Raw genomic sequence first — 14,894 nt, 5'->3', positions numbered from 1 at the left:
GGCATAGAGGGAGAATCAAAGGGGCAGGTGCACCGGAGGACTAGCAAGCCAGAGGCTAAGCAAGAGACGGCAAAGCTGATGCGGTGCAAAGGCCCGTCTTTTACCATATCACATCTAATGTAGTGAATGTAGTGAAACTGTTTAGTCCCTGGGATAGGTTAAGAAAAGGATCACGGGAATAAATGGATGGACCAAAAATTAGATTTGATGATGACATAGACTAGTTCATTCAAATAAGAAACTAGACCCAGGGGCCTGATTTCCAACACTGTTTTGGAGAGCAGTAAAATAAACCATATTGGACCGTATATTCAACTTCAAAACTTCAAATCACTCGGGATTAATGTCCTCGAGAGCTAACTCCATTTCCCTTTACTTTGTTTCTTCTTTCTAAAATTAAAACAGTTAAAAATAAAAGCCAAGGGGCTAGTGAGATGGCTCAGCGGGTAAGAGCACTGACTGCTTTACTGAAGGTCCTGAGTTTAAAATCCCAGCAACCACTTGGTGGCTCACAGCCATCTGACGCCCTCTTCTGGTGCATCTGAGGACAGCTACACTGTACTTACATATAACAATACATAAATAAATCTTAAAAAAAATAAAAGACAAAAATGTCTTCTTGAACTTTGTAGAACTGCTAACTTAGCCAAGACTATAACAAGTGTCTACCATGGGGGAGGGTGGACCTGCAGAGGCGGTTCACTGGGAAGGAAAACAGTAATTTAAGAGGGATTTTGAAAAGAGAGCGCAGTAGCCATATGAGATAAATTCATAGGAAGGTGCCTAACTTAGTGAGTTTACTCATCTTTGAGAGTAGAGATTCCTCCATGAGATGTTTCTATTATACATTGTGTCCCTTTTTTATTTTGCATTAACATGTACATTTTCACTGCTGCAGAACTGTAACTTATACCCCATAGCATGCTTGAGATTATGTTTTGCCTAATACTTGCAAATCCCTACCTGAACATGTCAGGAATTGGCCAGAGAAACTTAGGAGCAAGGGAAAAGTTTGTCTGAGTTCCCCAAAACCCACTCAGCTGAATGTTGTTAGCACCCCATTTCTTTACAAAGAACAACTTGCTTGTGAACAATCATCCCACATCATCTCCTGACCTTCCTCCAAGTCACCAAGATGTAGTTTCAGAATGGAACCTTTTCAGGAAGCGCAGGGCCTATGAGGAATGTAGTGGCCATAAGAAACTACCCCTCTTGTTTAAGGTCCTGTTCAAGAGAGAGCTGACGAATTGGGTCAGTTCCTGAAAGGATCATCCTACTAAGCTGCTTGCCCACAATGGCTCTGCCTGTGGCTCACTCAGTGCTTTTAGTAGTGGTTTTGGGGACCAGCTGCATACTGTGGACCAGCACCTAAAGAGGTTCTTTCAAGTAAAGGCTATCTCTGATTTTCTCAAAATGCAAAAGCTGTCTTGTTTTTACACTAAATGTACTGAGCTGTAGATTACATATAAGAAAATGCTGATAACTTACCTGTATCATTGGTAAATTCCTTTTGCCCTCTCCCATTTAGGGCCCCATCCACCCTCATCCTAGCCCCATTTAACCACTGATCTGCCTTCTGGCACTTGGGTTCACTGTTTTCTAGCACGCCACGAAAATGGAATCCCATGTAGATTCCTAAACATGGCTCCTTGGCTGAGCATGTTTTGAGATTCATATATGACATAGAGACATGTAATTTTTAATTTCATTTAGGAGGCATCTCTAGCTTGAAAACACCAAATTTGTTTCACCTGTGTGGGTTGACTTGAGGCTTGGAATTATGAAGAGCTGATTTGAATTTTCATGCACAAGTCTTTCTGCAGATTTGATTTTTTGTTTGTTTGTTTGTTTGGTTGGTTGGTATTTTTGCAGACTTGTTTTTGTTAAGAAAAAAAGATGGGAGTGGCAGTGGTATTTCTCCTAACGAGTATGCATTAACATCAGAAAGCATCACCAAACGACTTTCAAACAGTTGAAACTCTTCCATCTGCCGGTCTGCCCTGGGACCTCTCAATACTGTCCAGCCTCTTCCTTTGGCATTCAGTGACATGCTTTTGATGAATTGTTACCTCATTCATAGGGACACACACCCATTTCCTAGACATTAAAAAGTTTATCTGTGCTCGTACACTGATCAAAAACTACAAAAGGGCAAGTTGAGCTTGCCCTTTTCCTTTTGAGAGATTCAGTCTAAGATAGAATTTGTTCTACGTGTCAGAGCAGTCATTTCATGGCAACCCAAAACTTCATCTCTAGGGCATCATGTGATTCCTCCCCCAACAGCCTGCCCTGGTTGACAATGTAAGACAAACCTCGTCTGGTCTGGGTCTCATCTCTTGTGAAGTAGTCAGCACATTGTTTTAAGTTTTTCACTGCATCTATTAATTTTAAAAGAACACATGTCTTGGGTCAATAAAAATGCAGAAATCCAGATAAAAGAAATTTTTAATGAGATGTTTATCCCTCCAGCTCTTTTTTTCTTTTGATGATGATGAAGAATATTGACATTTCTTTACTTTTCAGAATCTCCTTGGGATGCTCTGGAAAGGATCCAGACAGGGAGCTATCACTGAGCTGAAGCTAGGCAGTGGGTCTTTATGAGGTCTGGATGCCTCCCACCCTTTGCCTGCTCTGCCTGGAGATATGTCACCCCTACCCCGTCACTGCCAAAAAGAGCCTATTTCATCCAGGATGCTTGACTTGTGCTAGACATGATGCACAAAGGCAAGACCCAGGCTAGACTCCCAACCCTAACAACACCTTAGCTTGCTGTTAGCTTAGTGCTAGCTGTTTTCTTGAAACCATCCCAGACAGAGGAAACTAAGGCATGAAAATCAGACTTTCTCAGAGAAGAGCTTTGGTTTTCCAGTAATCAAATCTGAACAGACCTTCTACGAACCAATAAGATAACCCATGGCCATAAATTATCAAGAATCATTCAAGATCCCAAAAGATATCCTGTATAGTCAAAGGAAGATCAAATTATAGGTGATAGTTAAAATATTTAATATGGTGATATGCTGTAATTCTATTAAAATTCTCTAAACTCATATCCTCTAAACTTACTTTCATTTTGTTTTTGTTTTTTGAGGGTTTGTTTTGTTTGGGAGGGGACTTGTTTTGCTTTGTTTTTGAGCCAAGGTCACACAATACAGGTCTTAACTCATAGTTTTCTTTTCTAGATCTCTTGAGTACTGGTTCTATAAATGCATGCTACTATACTCAGCCTCCAAATATTTTTAATTTGAATTTTACTCACTATCATCATCATCATCATCATCATCATCATCATCATTACTATATTTAAATCCAGATATCTGTATGCCGTGGTGTGTATATGTGTGTGTGTGTGTGTGTGTGTGTGTGTGTGTGTGTGTAGAGTGATTTATGGAAACATGTGAGGAGAATTCTAAGAGCTTGTGAGAATATTGCAAGAGAACAAGTCTTGTGAGCTCAGTTTCTTTAAAAAACAGACCCGTTCTAGGAATGTGTCTTCATGGCCCCCAGGAGTAGCAGATAGGAGTGGGTTCTCTTCAGATTACTCATTAAGGCTTGCAGGTGTTAGTCAATTAAATGTTTAAACTGTTCTTTATAAGCCTCTATGGAAAAGCATGTTTTTGCCGTGTGCTGCTTGTCCTTGTGATTGTATACCTCTTGAGCTCAAGAGAACTTTACCCATGTGACTGTTCTTCCCCCCTCAGAATATAAATTCTCTGAAGCCCTGAATAAAGTTAGCTGCTCATAAGATCTTAGTCTACTTCATTGATTCTCTCCCTTCTCCCAGATCCAACCACCTTTGGAGTGGTGACAGTACATCATAAGCCATCTCACTGGCCCTCCATCTATTGATGTTAAATTTAAAACATTAACATTCCTTAATGCATTTAGATTTATTTATTCATAAGTTTCAAATATCAATACCATACTAAAATGTTCATAAGAAAACATGCCCAAATATAGAACATCTTATTAGGGGGGCAGGAAGGTAACTCAATGGGAAAAGCATTGCTACTGAGTTCAAATCTCTAGCCCCCAGGTAAAAACCTAAGCATGGCAGTGCACACCTATGATTCTTGCACTAGGGAGACAGAGAAAAATTGGATCTCTGGGCTCTCTGCCCAGCTAGCCTAGAAGAGTTTAGGTTTGGTAGAGACCTTGCTTTAAGACACATGGAAAGCATAAGGAAGACCCTGACATTGGCCTCTGGCCTCCACATGCACATGAACATGTACCTATACATACATCATACACACATACACACAAAGGAGCAAAAAATGAGTCAACATCTTATAATATAACCATATTTTTATTTTAAAAATTCTTCATGAGAAAATAGTAGTACAAGAAGGTACTGTCACTACTGTTATTAAACAATATCCTAGAGAAGTTTGCCCTAATGAGCAAACCAACTAATGAAGTAGAGGACATTATAGAGAATACAATAAATACCATTCTTATACTGGTCAACTTATATATGTGGAAAACCTGGCAGATTAACTACAAAACTATTTTCAGCTATGAAAGGATTAATTAATAATGCATAAAAATAGTAACCATCACCAACTGACAGCAACCAATTAGAGGATAGCCTGGAAAATAAATGTCTCGTTTTCCATAACCTAAACAAAATCAAATTCCTTGCCAGCAAAAACTGAAGGACACCAAAAGTTGTAACAACCAAAAAGACATGAGACATTTTGATACGATAGCATTCTAAAATCACCAAATGCTCTTCATGTAGATTATGCATGGCCTGTACTTTCTATACAAGGACTGACCAAAACTGTTTTTGTTTTACATTCCAGGAGGAAAGCTAACAAGAAGAATCATAAAACCACTGAAAAAGTCAAGTAGAGGAATGTGGTGAGCTACAGAGACAAAAAATAAAAGTGTAAAACTATAGTCCTCAAAGACACACAGTGGGTGGACAGATACGTTGTCGAGATAGGATGAAAAGCCTGTCTCTGTATATGCAAATGCCATGCTAGTTTCACATATGATAAGAGTGGCATGTAAAAGGATTATTCAAAGAGTGGGGTCTTAGCGGCTTGGGGTGGGGTAGAAGAGAGCTAGAAAGAGCTCTATCATCTTTAAGCAACTGGCTGAGATCTTGTTTATTCATGAAGATTTAGCCGTACCTCACTTCTCCCAGCACCACAATGCTCCTAGGTCTACTGAGGGGCAGTAGTTGTGTCTTCCTCGAACATCCCAAGCACTCCTGTCTGTTTTATGACACAGCAACAATAACCTGTTATGAACATTCACAAGACAGTAGCTGATCAACAGAGGAGACACGTGTGTATAGTAACTCTGACACAGCAGTGTAAAGATGCCAGCTAGGAAAAAGATCAAGACTTAAGAGAAATGAGGATGGAGGTGAGGGGTTGAAGGGAATAGCCTGGCTTAACACACTCATGGGAGCCTTCTAGGTTGGCTCGAACTGTGAACATGCAGGAATGCCTGTGCTAGAGAATGATAGAGATCTCACTGCAGAGATGCTCTATGCATCATCAGAGAGGAACACATCATCCCTGAAGTAGCTCAGTACCAGGGACCCACAGGCATGGTTCTACATGGTCTCCAACAAGTCTTGTGCCTGGTGCATCCAGCTCACAGGGTTTATGTGACATTTAAGTGACAAATGGAAGTACACTTTTCAAGCCCAGAAGGTGCCCAAGCAGTGGGCCTTGTGGTGACAGGCACTCACTTTAATCACTTTACTTCCATAGGAGCCCTTGGTGACTTGGACCAGACAGACTGGTCAGCATCTTTGTGATGCCCTGTGCAAGCACAGCTGGAGGAAGCAGCTTTGCCTGCAAGCCTTCTACTCCATTTGCATTCATATTAACAGAGAGTGATGGCAGACACAGAGCTAAACCACAAGAGGAAGCAGTGAGGATGTTCCTGAATCTAGAACTTACATCGAAGCTCTGCTCTCCTGTGAGGACATGTGGAATAAATACCCCAATTTTCAACCCCTATGGGGTCTCAAAAGACTCTTACACAGGGGTGGCCTAAAACACGGAGATTTACATCATTATTCATACCAGTAGAAAAATTACAGTTATGAAGTGTCAGCAAAAGTGATTTTATGGTTGGGGTGGGAGTCACCAAACATGAGTAATTGTATTTGAGAGTTGCAGTGTTGGGAAGGTTGAAAGCTACTCCATCAGCAAACAAATTCTTAGGTTCCTGCTAGGAAAAAGAGGGGCGGGGTAAGCAGTACTGAGCTGGCAAGCACAGGCTCCTCTGCTGAAGTATGCTAAGATAAACAGCCTGATGAGAATGTTACTGAACGGATGGGTTCAAAGATAATCAAGCCTGCCTAGGGAATGCTTCTTGTCTACTTTGTGGGTGGGGAGTAAGTAGGATCAAGAGCATAGAACATAAGGACATGTCTCCTTTATCACCAGAGTCCATCAATCTAGAAACGTGGGCATTTAGGGAAAGGCAGCATGGGATAAAGGAGACAGGAGCACATTCACATTGCACTGGAGCCTGATTCAGATCCAGACCTTGCACATGATACCGCCATGAACTTGGATAAGAGACTTTTTTTATTATTATTAGATGTTTTCTTTATTTACAATATCTCCTTTCCCAGGTTCTCCTTCAAAAAGAAATAAAAAGAAAAGAAAAGAAAAGAAAAAAAACAAAAACTAAAACAAACCCCTGTTCCCTCCCCCCTCCCCCTGCTCACCACTCCACCCCCTCCTGCTTATTGGTCCTGGCATTCCCCTACACCGGGGCATAGAACCTTCACAGGGCCAACTTTAAGCTCTCTGAAAAGTGGGGATTCAAATCTTGAAATGGGTGAGATCTTCCCAGCGTTTCTCCCAGGGGGATGACATTCCTCTGGTTCCCTATACCCTCCACAGATGCCCCCACTTGCTCTCTACGTCCACACCCCTGGTTCCCTGCTAAAGTGACTCAAGAACTTACAAAGAACTTAGCAAAACACATGGACTGTTCCCCCAGATCCTGCTTGTTTAATAGATGTCTTCAGAAACAGTCAGCAACGGGCTCAATGCCCAGTGTCTCAGAAGGGCTTAGTAACAACACAGGGCTCCATGCCAGTCTCAGGAGAGGAGCTCTCGGCTCAATCTCACACACCAAGACTCAGCAATGGGCTCACTGCCCAGGATCTCAAAAGGGCTTGGTAACGCTTCAGGGCCGCCCCCCCTGCAAGGCTCAGGAAAAGAGCTGTCAATTAACCCTCCCTCACCACTGCCCAGAGAATAAGCCGCACATTCCCTAGCTGGTAAATTGATGGTAGTTTTGTTTTTTTTTTTATCACAGAGTCTCAGAACAGTTTGGTATTCTTAGTGTGAACTATCAGCTTCCCACTGGCTATGGGGAACTAGTAAAAAGCTCAAGGAAGGAACTCCCCAAAGTACTTTGTACACTCTGGCTCTTTTAATCCCCATGGGCCATGATCCCATTGTCTAGATGATTAAAAACAAATTGAGGCAAAATAACTCATGCTAACTGCCAGAGCTAGAGACCACCAGAGCCAAGAGTCACGAGCTGATAGTTTGGCATGAGCTGGTGAGAGAAAACTGTTGAGATAAGTGTGCAGTGTTCAGCAGAGTCTGTAGGCCTGGCAGAATCAGTAGGGCCTGGTGTTCTCTCTCTTTCCTCCTGGCCCTCAGGACCTTCATCAGGACCCGCCTTCCCATTTTTCAACAACACTTAAGTCTTCTCATTTCTCCCTTCCCTTATTCCCATTCTTTGCCCATCTAGACTTTGGAAGACTCCATTATATCCCACAGAAATCTGCAGCCTGAACAGGGACTTTCCACTGGCTGGTCTCTGCCTTCGACATAGGAGCCCTTGGAGGAGGCTAGCCCAGGGTCTCCGAGACACAAGGGCTCCAGCCCAGAACACATTCTGCTCAATGTGACTCTTTCTGTGTACAACTGTTTGACTTTGCTTTCCTTAGGGTGTTTTTGGGTTTTCCCAACAATCTAATAAGCTGGGTGTTTCTGATTTAGTTATCTTTGTGCTCAGGGGAAAGGGCCAAAAGGAAACTTGATATCCGTTGTGGAGTGAGTTGTTTTCTGGGAAGCTCTGAAGTGTTTCCTATATGGTTCATGGCTGGTTACCTGTGCCTGCACACCAACCCTTGGAGTTGGCTGTGCCTTTTAGCAAGTACCTCAGCATTGGGGACCAGGTTGTGTTCTTTCATCTTCTGAGGTAGTCTATAGCCAAATGGAAAACATACCTCTTCAACCTTTGCATCCAAAGCATCTGGAATAAGATGTGCTACAGAGCAGGCACCAGGGAATCAGAGTAGAAAGTGGGCTGGTTATAAAAAGCATGTATCACAAACATGGGCTTGGGACTGGCGGACGCTGGTGATGGGAAGGGGCAGAGATGCCTTGGTCTAGTCAGACCTGATCATAGACTCCATTCCTGGGGGTCACAGTGTTATCTCTTAGCATCCTCCACTTGTTCATAGCTATTCCATCCCAGCAGGTCTCACTGGGCCACAGCCAAACAAAGTGTGCTTGTACTCAAAGTTGAGTTTGATGAATGACAAATAATTCTGAGCAACACTTATAAGTAAATATCATGGAGCACTTTGTAGATATCATTTTAATCTTTATTATTGCCCTACAATGATAAACTCTCGTTTTAGAATTGTCCAGTAAGATTTTAGTCATTTGAAATTCTCTTTATTTTACAAAGTGGAAATTTTATTAATTTCTGTGGTAATTTCTGTCACTTCCCCTGTCTTTAGGTTTATTGTCATTCCTTTCTGTGAGGCCATAAGTATAACTTAGTTATTCTTATTCTTTTCTAATGAATGCATCAGAGTTTGTAAATTTCTATTTTTTAAAGATTTATCTATTTTATGTCTAAATGTTTGCCTTCCTTTGTGTGTAGTGAGAATTTTGTAATTTTGATTTCTTTAAAAACAACAAAATGCTATGTTTTCATTTCAATTCTATGTATGTGGATATGGGGCGGCTTTGCAGCAGCTGACTGTGATTTGCCTCGTGCTCTAGCAGGGGCATAATTTTGCCCGCTGCAGATACTTTCTACAATTGTGTGGTTTGGAATTCTGGGAATTTTCCAAAGGGTATAAAAATGCTAGGACCCCAAGAGGAGGTGGTGGGTTGTTGGCTGGTTGTTGTTGGTTGGTTGTTGTTGGTTGAGGTGTTGTTGGTTGATATGTTGTTGGCTGGTTGTTGTTGGTTGGTTGTTGCTGGTTGGTTGTTGTTGGCTGGTGGTTGCTGGTTGGTTGTTGCTGGTTGGCTGTTGTTGGTTGGTTGTTGCTGGCTGGTTGTTGCTGGCTGGTTGTTGTTGGTTGATATGTTGTTGGTTGGTTGTTGCTGGTTTGTTGTTGTTGGTTGGTTGTTGCTGGTTTGTTGTTTGTTGCTGGTTGGTTGTTGCTGGCTGGTTGTTGTTGGTTGGTTGTTGTTGGTTGGTTGTTGTTGGTTGGTTGTTGTTGGCTGGTTGTTGTTGGCTGGTTGTTGTTGGCTGGTTGTTGTTGGCTGGCTGTTGGCTGGTTGTTGTTGACTGGTTGTTGTTGGCTGGTTGTAGTTGGTTGGTTGTTGCTGGTTGGTTGTTGTTGGCTGGTTGTTGCTGGTTGGTTGTTGCTGGTTGGCTGTTGTTGGTTGGTTGTTGCTGGCTGGTTGTTGCTGGCTGGTTGTTGTTGGTTGATATGTTGTTGGTTGGTTGTTGCTGGTTTGTTGTTGTTGGTTGGTTGTTGTTGGTTGGTTGTTGTTGGTTGGTTGTTGTTGGTTTGTTGTTGCTGGTTGGCTGTTGTTGGTTGGTTGTTGCTGGCTGGTTGTTGCTGGCTGGTTGTTGTTGGTTGATATGTTGTTGGTTGGTTGTTGCTGGTTTGTTGTTGTTGGTTGGTTGTTGTTGGTTGGTTGTTGTTGGTTGGTTGTTGTTGGCTGGTTGTTGTTGGCTGGTTGTTGTTGGTTGGTTGTTGTTGGTTGGTTGTTGTTGATTGGTTGTTGTTGGCTGGTTGTTGTTGGCTGGTTGTTGGTGGTTGGTTGTTGGTGGTTGGTTGTTGGTGGTTGGTTGTTGCTGGTTGGTTGTTGCTGGCTGGTTGTTGTTGACTGGTTGTTGTTGGCTGGTTGTTGCTGGCTGGTTGTTGTTGGTTGGTTGTTGTTGGTTGGTTGTTGTTGGTTGGTTGTTGTTGGTTGGTTGTTGTTGGCTGGTTGTTGTTGGCTGGTTGTTGTTGACTGGTTGTTGTTGGCTGGTTGTTGTTGGTTGGTTGTTGCTGGTTGGTTGTTGTTGGCTGGTTGTTGCTGGTTGGTTGTTGCTGGTTTGTTGTTGTTGGTTGGTTGTTGCTGGTTTGTTGTTGCTGGTTGGTTGTTGCTGGCTGGTTGGTGGTGGTTGGTTGTTGTTGGTTGGTTGTTGTTGGTTGGTTGTTGTTGGCTGGTTGTTGTTGACTGGTTGTTGCTGGCTGGTTGTTGTTGGTTGGTTGTTGTTGGTTGGTTGTTGCTGGCTGGTTGTTGTTGGTTGGTTGTTGTTGGCTGGTTGTTGTTGGTTGGTTGTTGTTGACTGGTTGTTGTTGGCTGGTTGTTGCTGGTTGGTTGTTCCTGGTTTGCTGCTGTTGGTTAGTTGTTGTTGGTTGGTTGTTGCTGGGTGTTGGGTGTTAGTTGTTGATTGTTGCTGGTTGTCATTTGTTAAGTAGTCATGTACAAAGAAGAAACAAAAAGAAGAAAAAGTTAGATATCCTGACTGGGAAGACCAAGTTTACCCAATCAGCAGGAAGTAGTCTAGCAGTAATGTCCCCCTTCGGACCCCTAACTTCATTCAGGGAGCTCTTTTCTTTCCCCTCTCTCCTTTTTGCTCTCCTATCCTAGTGTCAGGGGGTTGAAAGGGTGGGAAAGAAGTAGAGAAGTATGGAAGAAAGAAGAACCCAGAAAGTAACAAAAGACCAGCTACATTTGCATATCCATATGCTTTTCTGGTGTCTGCAGAGGCTCCACTAGAATGGGAATTACAGACAGCTGTTAGCAACCCAAACATGAATGCTGGAAACCAAAACCAAGCCATCTAAAAGAATGTCAAGTGTTCTTAACAATTGAACCATCTCTCAGGCCTTCTCTATAATTCTTTTACTGCATATCACACTTTAAGGTGTATTCTTACTTCATTTGTGAGTGAAACCGTCCCGCAGTCTCACTCAGGTCTGGTTCGCTTCAGCCGGAGGTCAGATTCAGACCTGCAAAATGAAACTGTCGGGAGAACAAAGATATGGACGCCAAGTACAGTTCTATCAAGGCATCTATTTACTTGGGGGCATTTTGAACATTTATAGGCGGGCAAGAGTGAAAGCAAAAATCTCTAAGAACAAAGTATATGCATAATGGAAACAAAAGCAGCAGACAAGAAGATGCCAAGTTCTCTGCAAACTCAAAAGTTCTCACCCAGGTAGGCAAGCAGGCGGCCAGGTGTAGCTTTTTCCCCCAAAATCCTCAAAGGCGGGCTGCCATTGTTTAATCCCAGCAGGTGTCTACTTCTAGTCTCAGGCTGTCAGCTCTGTCACAGAGCTGAGGCAGGAGGAAGGGAGCCAACACATTTGGTGCAAAATATTTTTATAAACTTCACTTGATGACTCTCCTTTAGAGTTTTGTTTTTTAGGTTTGAAGGTTGGTTTTGTTGTTGCTGTTGTTTTATTTAGTTTGGGCTATCTTTCTCTTGATTATCCTGTAGGCTGAGCCTATATCGTATGGTTTCCTTTTATAAATTTTAAAATATTTTTTAAGGTTTCCTTTTATAAATTTTAAAATACTTTTTAACTTGGAGTGTGGCCTCTCCTGGTGAGTGTTCCATGTGATCTAAAAGAGAGAGTGTACTGTGCTGTGTTGTGTAGAGTGGTCCACAAATATCACTTAGACCCAGAGCATTGCTAGAACAGTTGTGATCTTCTCTATCAACACTGAGTCTCTAGTTGCTTTATCTATCCATTATTAAAAGTGAGTGTTAAACAATGCAGTTATTGTGTTTATAAAATGTACTATGAAAAAAGTACTATAAAAGCACTATTTCTAAGTATATACTTCTATTGAATGTGTAGTGTGTGTCTGCACGTGATCTGAGAGTGTACACAGGTGTGCACTAAAAGAGGCCAAAGACCAATGTGATGACTTGCTGGGGTTATAGACGAGTGCTTCCATGTCCAGTTTCACACAAGTGCTAGAGATTTAAAGTCCTCGTGCTTACATAGTGAGCACTCTTACCCACTAAGCCATCTTCCCAGTCTTAAAATACTATTTAAAAGGACTATGAATGTCTTCTCTTTGATGTATTTGAGACTGTTGTTAGATTCATATACATATTTGGATATCTAACCCTTTCACAATTATGTCTATCTTTATCTGGTTATTATCTTTTGGTGTTTCTAAATTTAATGCATCTGTTGGAGATTCTTTTTAACCTGTTTTTTTTATCATGATACACCTGCCTCTGTGCCTTTACTTTTAAACTATATTTAACATTGACGTATGACCAGGCACAGTGGCACACACATTTAATCCCAGAATTTAGGAGGCAGAGGCAGGCCTGTGAGCTTGAAGCTACATAGTGAATTCTAAGACAGTCAGAGCTACATAGTAAGATCCTTTATTGAAAAAATTTTTACATAGGTCAGGTTTTTTTATTCATTTTTTGTTGATATTACAGATCACCCACATTTTCACATTTAAGGTAACAGCTGTCATAGATGGATACATATCAACTCTGTTCATAGCATCTTATATATTTCTGTCATCTCTGTCTAATATTTTCTTACATGTTACCTAGTTTTCCATTAAAGACTGTCCTATAATTGTTAATAAAGTTTCTTGTCAATGATGTCATAATATAGCAGTAACAAACAAAGCCTAATCTCATTATACTATTAAGTTGTATTCTAGTCGCTTGCTTTGGCTGGTGACTTACAGACATTTGCATAGAAAAAGATTTTTGACATAATATAGTCTCATTATAAAGCTCTGACTCATTTATGGATTTTTAAGATGTAAATATTCAGTTTCATTCCTTCAAATACTACAGTACATTTGTCAGTGATATGCATTTTGATAAATGTTACATTTACATAACTCTGCATGTTAATGGATTTGAAGAGAAAGAACCTAATACACATCTAAATCTACTTTTGAGAGAAAAGTGACAGTGTGTTGGCTTGGAAGAAGCCTGTGCATTTACATAATTGTAATTATAATTACACTTACAGATCTTTTGATTATTTTGTCCATATATTCTTCTTTTAAAATCCTTGTAGGAAAAATAAATTAAAAAAAAATAATAGCAGGAATTGAACCAAACATGGATTTGATGCCTCATGAATGTAATCCCAGAATTTGAGAGACTGAGGCAGGAGGATTAAAATGAGTTCAACGACAGCCTGCTTGAAGGAGGAAAGAAGGTTGTATGGATGCCTGGGGGCCCAGGCCTGATCCAGAATGTTCTCTAGGCTTCCCATGAGCCTCTAAGCATCTTCTGAGAGTGCAGTTTGCAGGCTGTGGACCAGATAGCTTAATTCCCAGCTCTATGCTTCACATGATTCTCTTATAGGTTGAATTTTTAAATCTGCACTGGTAAACTATGCTTACACACCTTGTTTGCTTGCATCCCCAGCCCTAGAGCCCCAGGCCTAAAGTTCCCAATAGTAATTAGTACTCCAGCTGTAGTAGCTGGTGTTTTGTTCCATGCTTCTCCACAGTGACCACTGAGCTAAGGTTTTAGCACGCATCATTTACTTGAATACTTATAGTGCTCTAGAAAGGCTTTATAAAGTTCATTGTCCCCAAGAGTAAAGACCTACTTTCAAAGGTTAAACTTAACAGCAAATTCACACATTTTCATAACACGGAAAAGAAAACTAGAGCTGAAGAAAGCCCTTAAGTCCACGCTACACAAACCCCATGACATTTGGTATCATGTCCTGATATATCAGAGACGACTTTTGTCTCTCTCCTTCCCAAGGGTTTTCCTCAGGCAAGCATTTCATGCATCTTTTCTTCTCTCCCCGTTGAATCAGTATGTGCATGTGCTTAAATATAATCCATTAAAATATATCTCAACTATGAATTCATTCCATAGACCCATACAACCCCAACTTTTAAAATGTTCTTTTCACATTCCCAAGAAAGCGAGTCATGTGGCCTTAGAGCTCTGACATTTTTCAAGAGCCTTGAAAAGTCTACATGGCCTATGCCCAAGACTTTGTTAGCAAGTAGGAAGGATGGTGGGTGTTGAATAAATACCCACAATGCCTGCCACACCTCTCCAGCCCATACAGATGCATACACGAATCCCCCACCACACTTAGACCATTACTACCTCTAAGCATATCCAAGTCACTCACCCTGAAGCTATTTCCTGAACACCATAAGGTGGCAGCGTTGCAGTGTACACTGGGATTCTGGATGTAAGTCACTGGATTCCGCAGGGCTGTCCACAACCCTCCTACCTTCCTACTCACCTCAACACTTATCTCTCTGATCAACTGCAAACTGTCCTCTTTAGCTCAGCTCAAATGACATCATGATACATCTTTGTTGGAGCCTCTCTTAACTGTCCTCTCCCCACAAGCTCTCGGTATTTCTTGGTCATTGTTCCCAAATCTCTTAATGCATATCTCTCTTTAAACACTCATCAAACTGTGTTAAGGAATGTTTAAATACATTTCTCCAAATAGAAAAGGCATCTCTGAGTTAGTGTATTTGCTTGTTTTTATGGCATTCCATTACATAACCCTTTATAATAACACCTAGAAACATGAGTTAGACATTGAATAAGCAATGGGCTGGATGAACCTGACCGTACATAAAATTATATTTTAATTATGTAAATTACATTAAAAATGGTAAGAACATATGGGAATTTTTCAAAACACAGTTCAAAGTACCCCTTGTGATTAGACT

The 14,894-nt window shown here is 41.3% G+C and overlaps 1 protein-coding gene across 13 annotated transcripts in view; it reads left to right on the top strand.

Moving 5' to 3' along the window:
• Positions 1–14,894, top strand: part of Rmdn2 (regulator of microtubule dynamics 2) — an 87,489-nt gene that overhangs the window by 64,779 nt on the left and 7,816 nt on the right. For 5 of the 13 annotated variants that reach the window (XM_031355277.1, XM_031355276.1, XM_031355273.1 and 2 more), the window contains one exon: positions 4,806–4,915. In XM_031355277.1, the coding sequence (XP_031211137.1) occupies positions 4,806–4,854 (49 nt within the window). In that variant the 3' untranslated portion in view covers positions 4,855–4,915. Of the gene's footprint in view, positions 1–4,805; positions 4,918–5,729; positions 6,021–7,743; positions 7,791–14,894 lie in introns of those variants that run through there. The other 8 variants (XM_031355279.1, XM_031355275.1, XM_031355278.1 and 5 more) reach the window with 5 other exon arrangements.

The sequence above is a fragment of the Mastomys coucha genome, unplaced genomic scaffold, assembly GCF_008632895.1.
Source record: "Mastomys coucha isolate ucsf_1 unplaced genomic scaffold, UCSF_Mcou_1 pScaffold6, whole genome shotgun sequence".
Classification (NCBI taxonomy): Eukaryota; Metazoa; Chordata; class Mammalia; order Rodentia; family Muridae; genus Mastomys; species Mastomys coucha.
The sequence above is the reverse complement of the archived record's forward strand: the minus strand, read 5'-3'. Positions and strand labels throughout refer to the sequence as shown.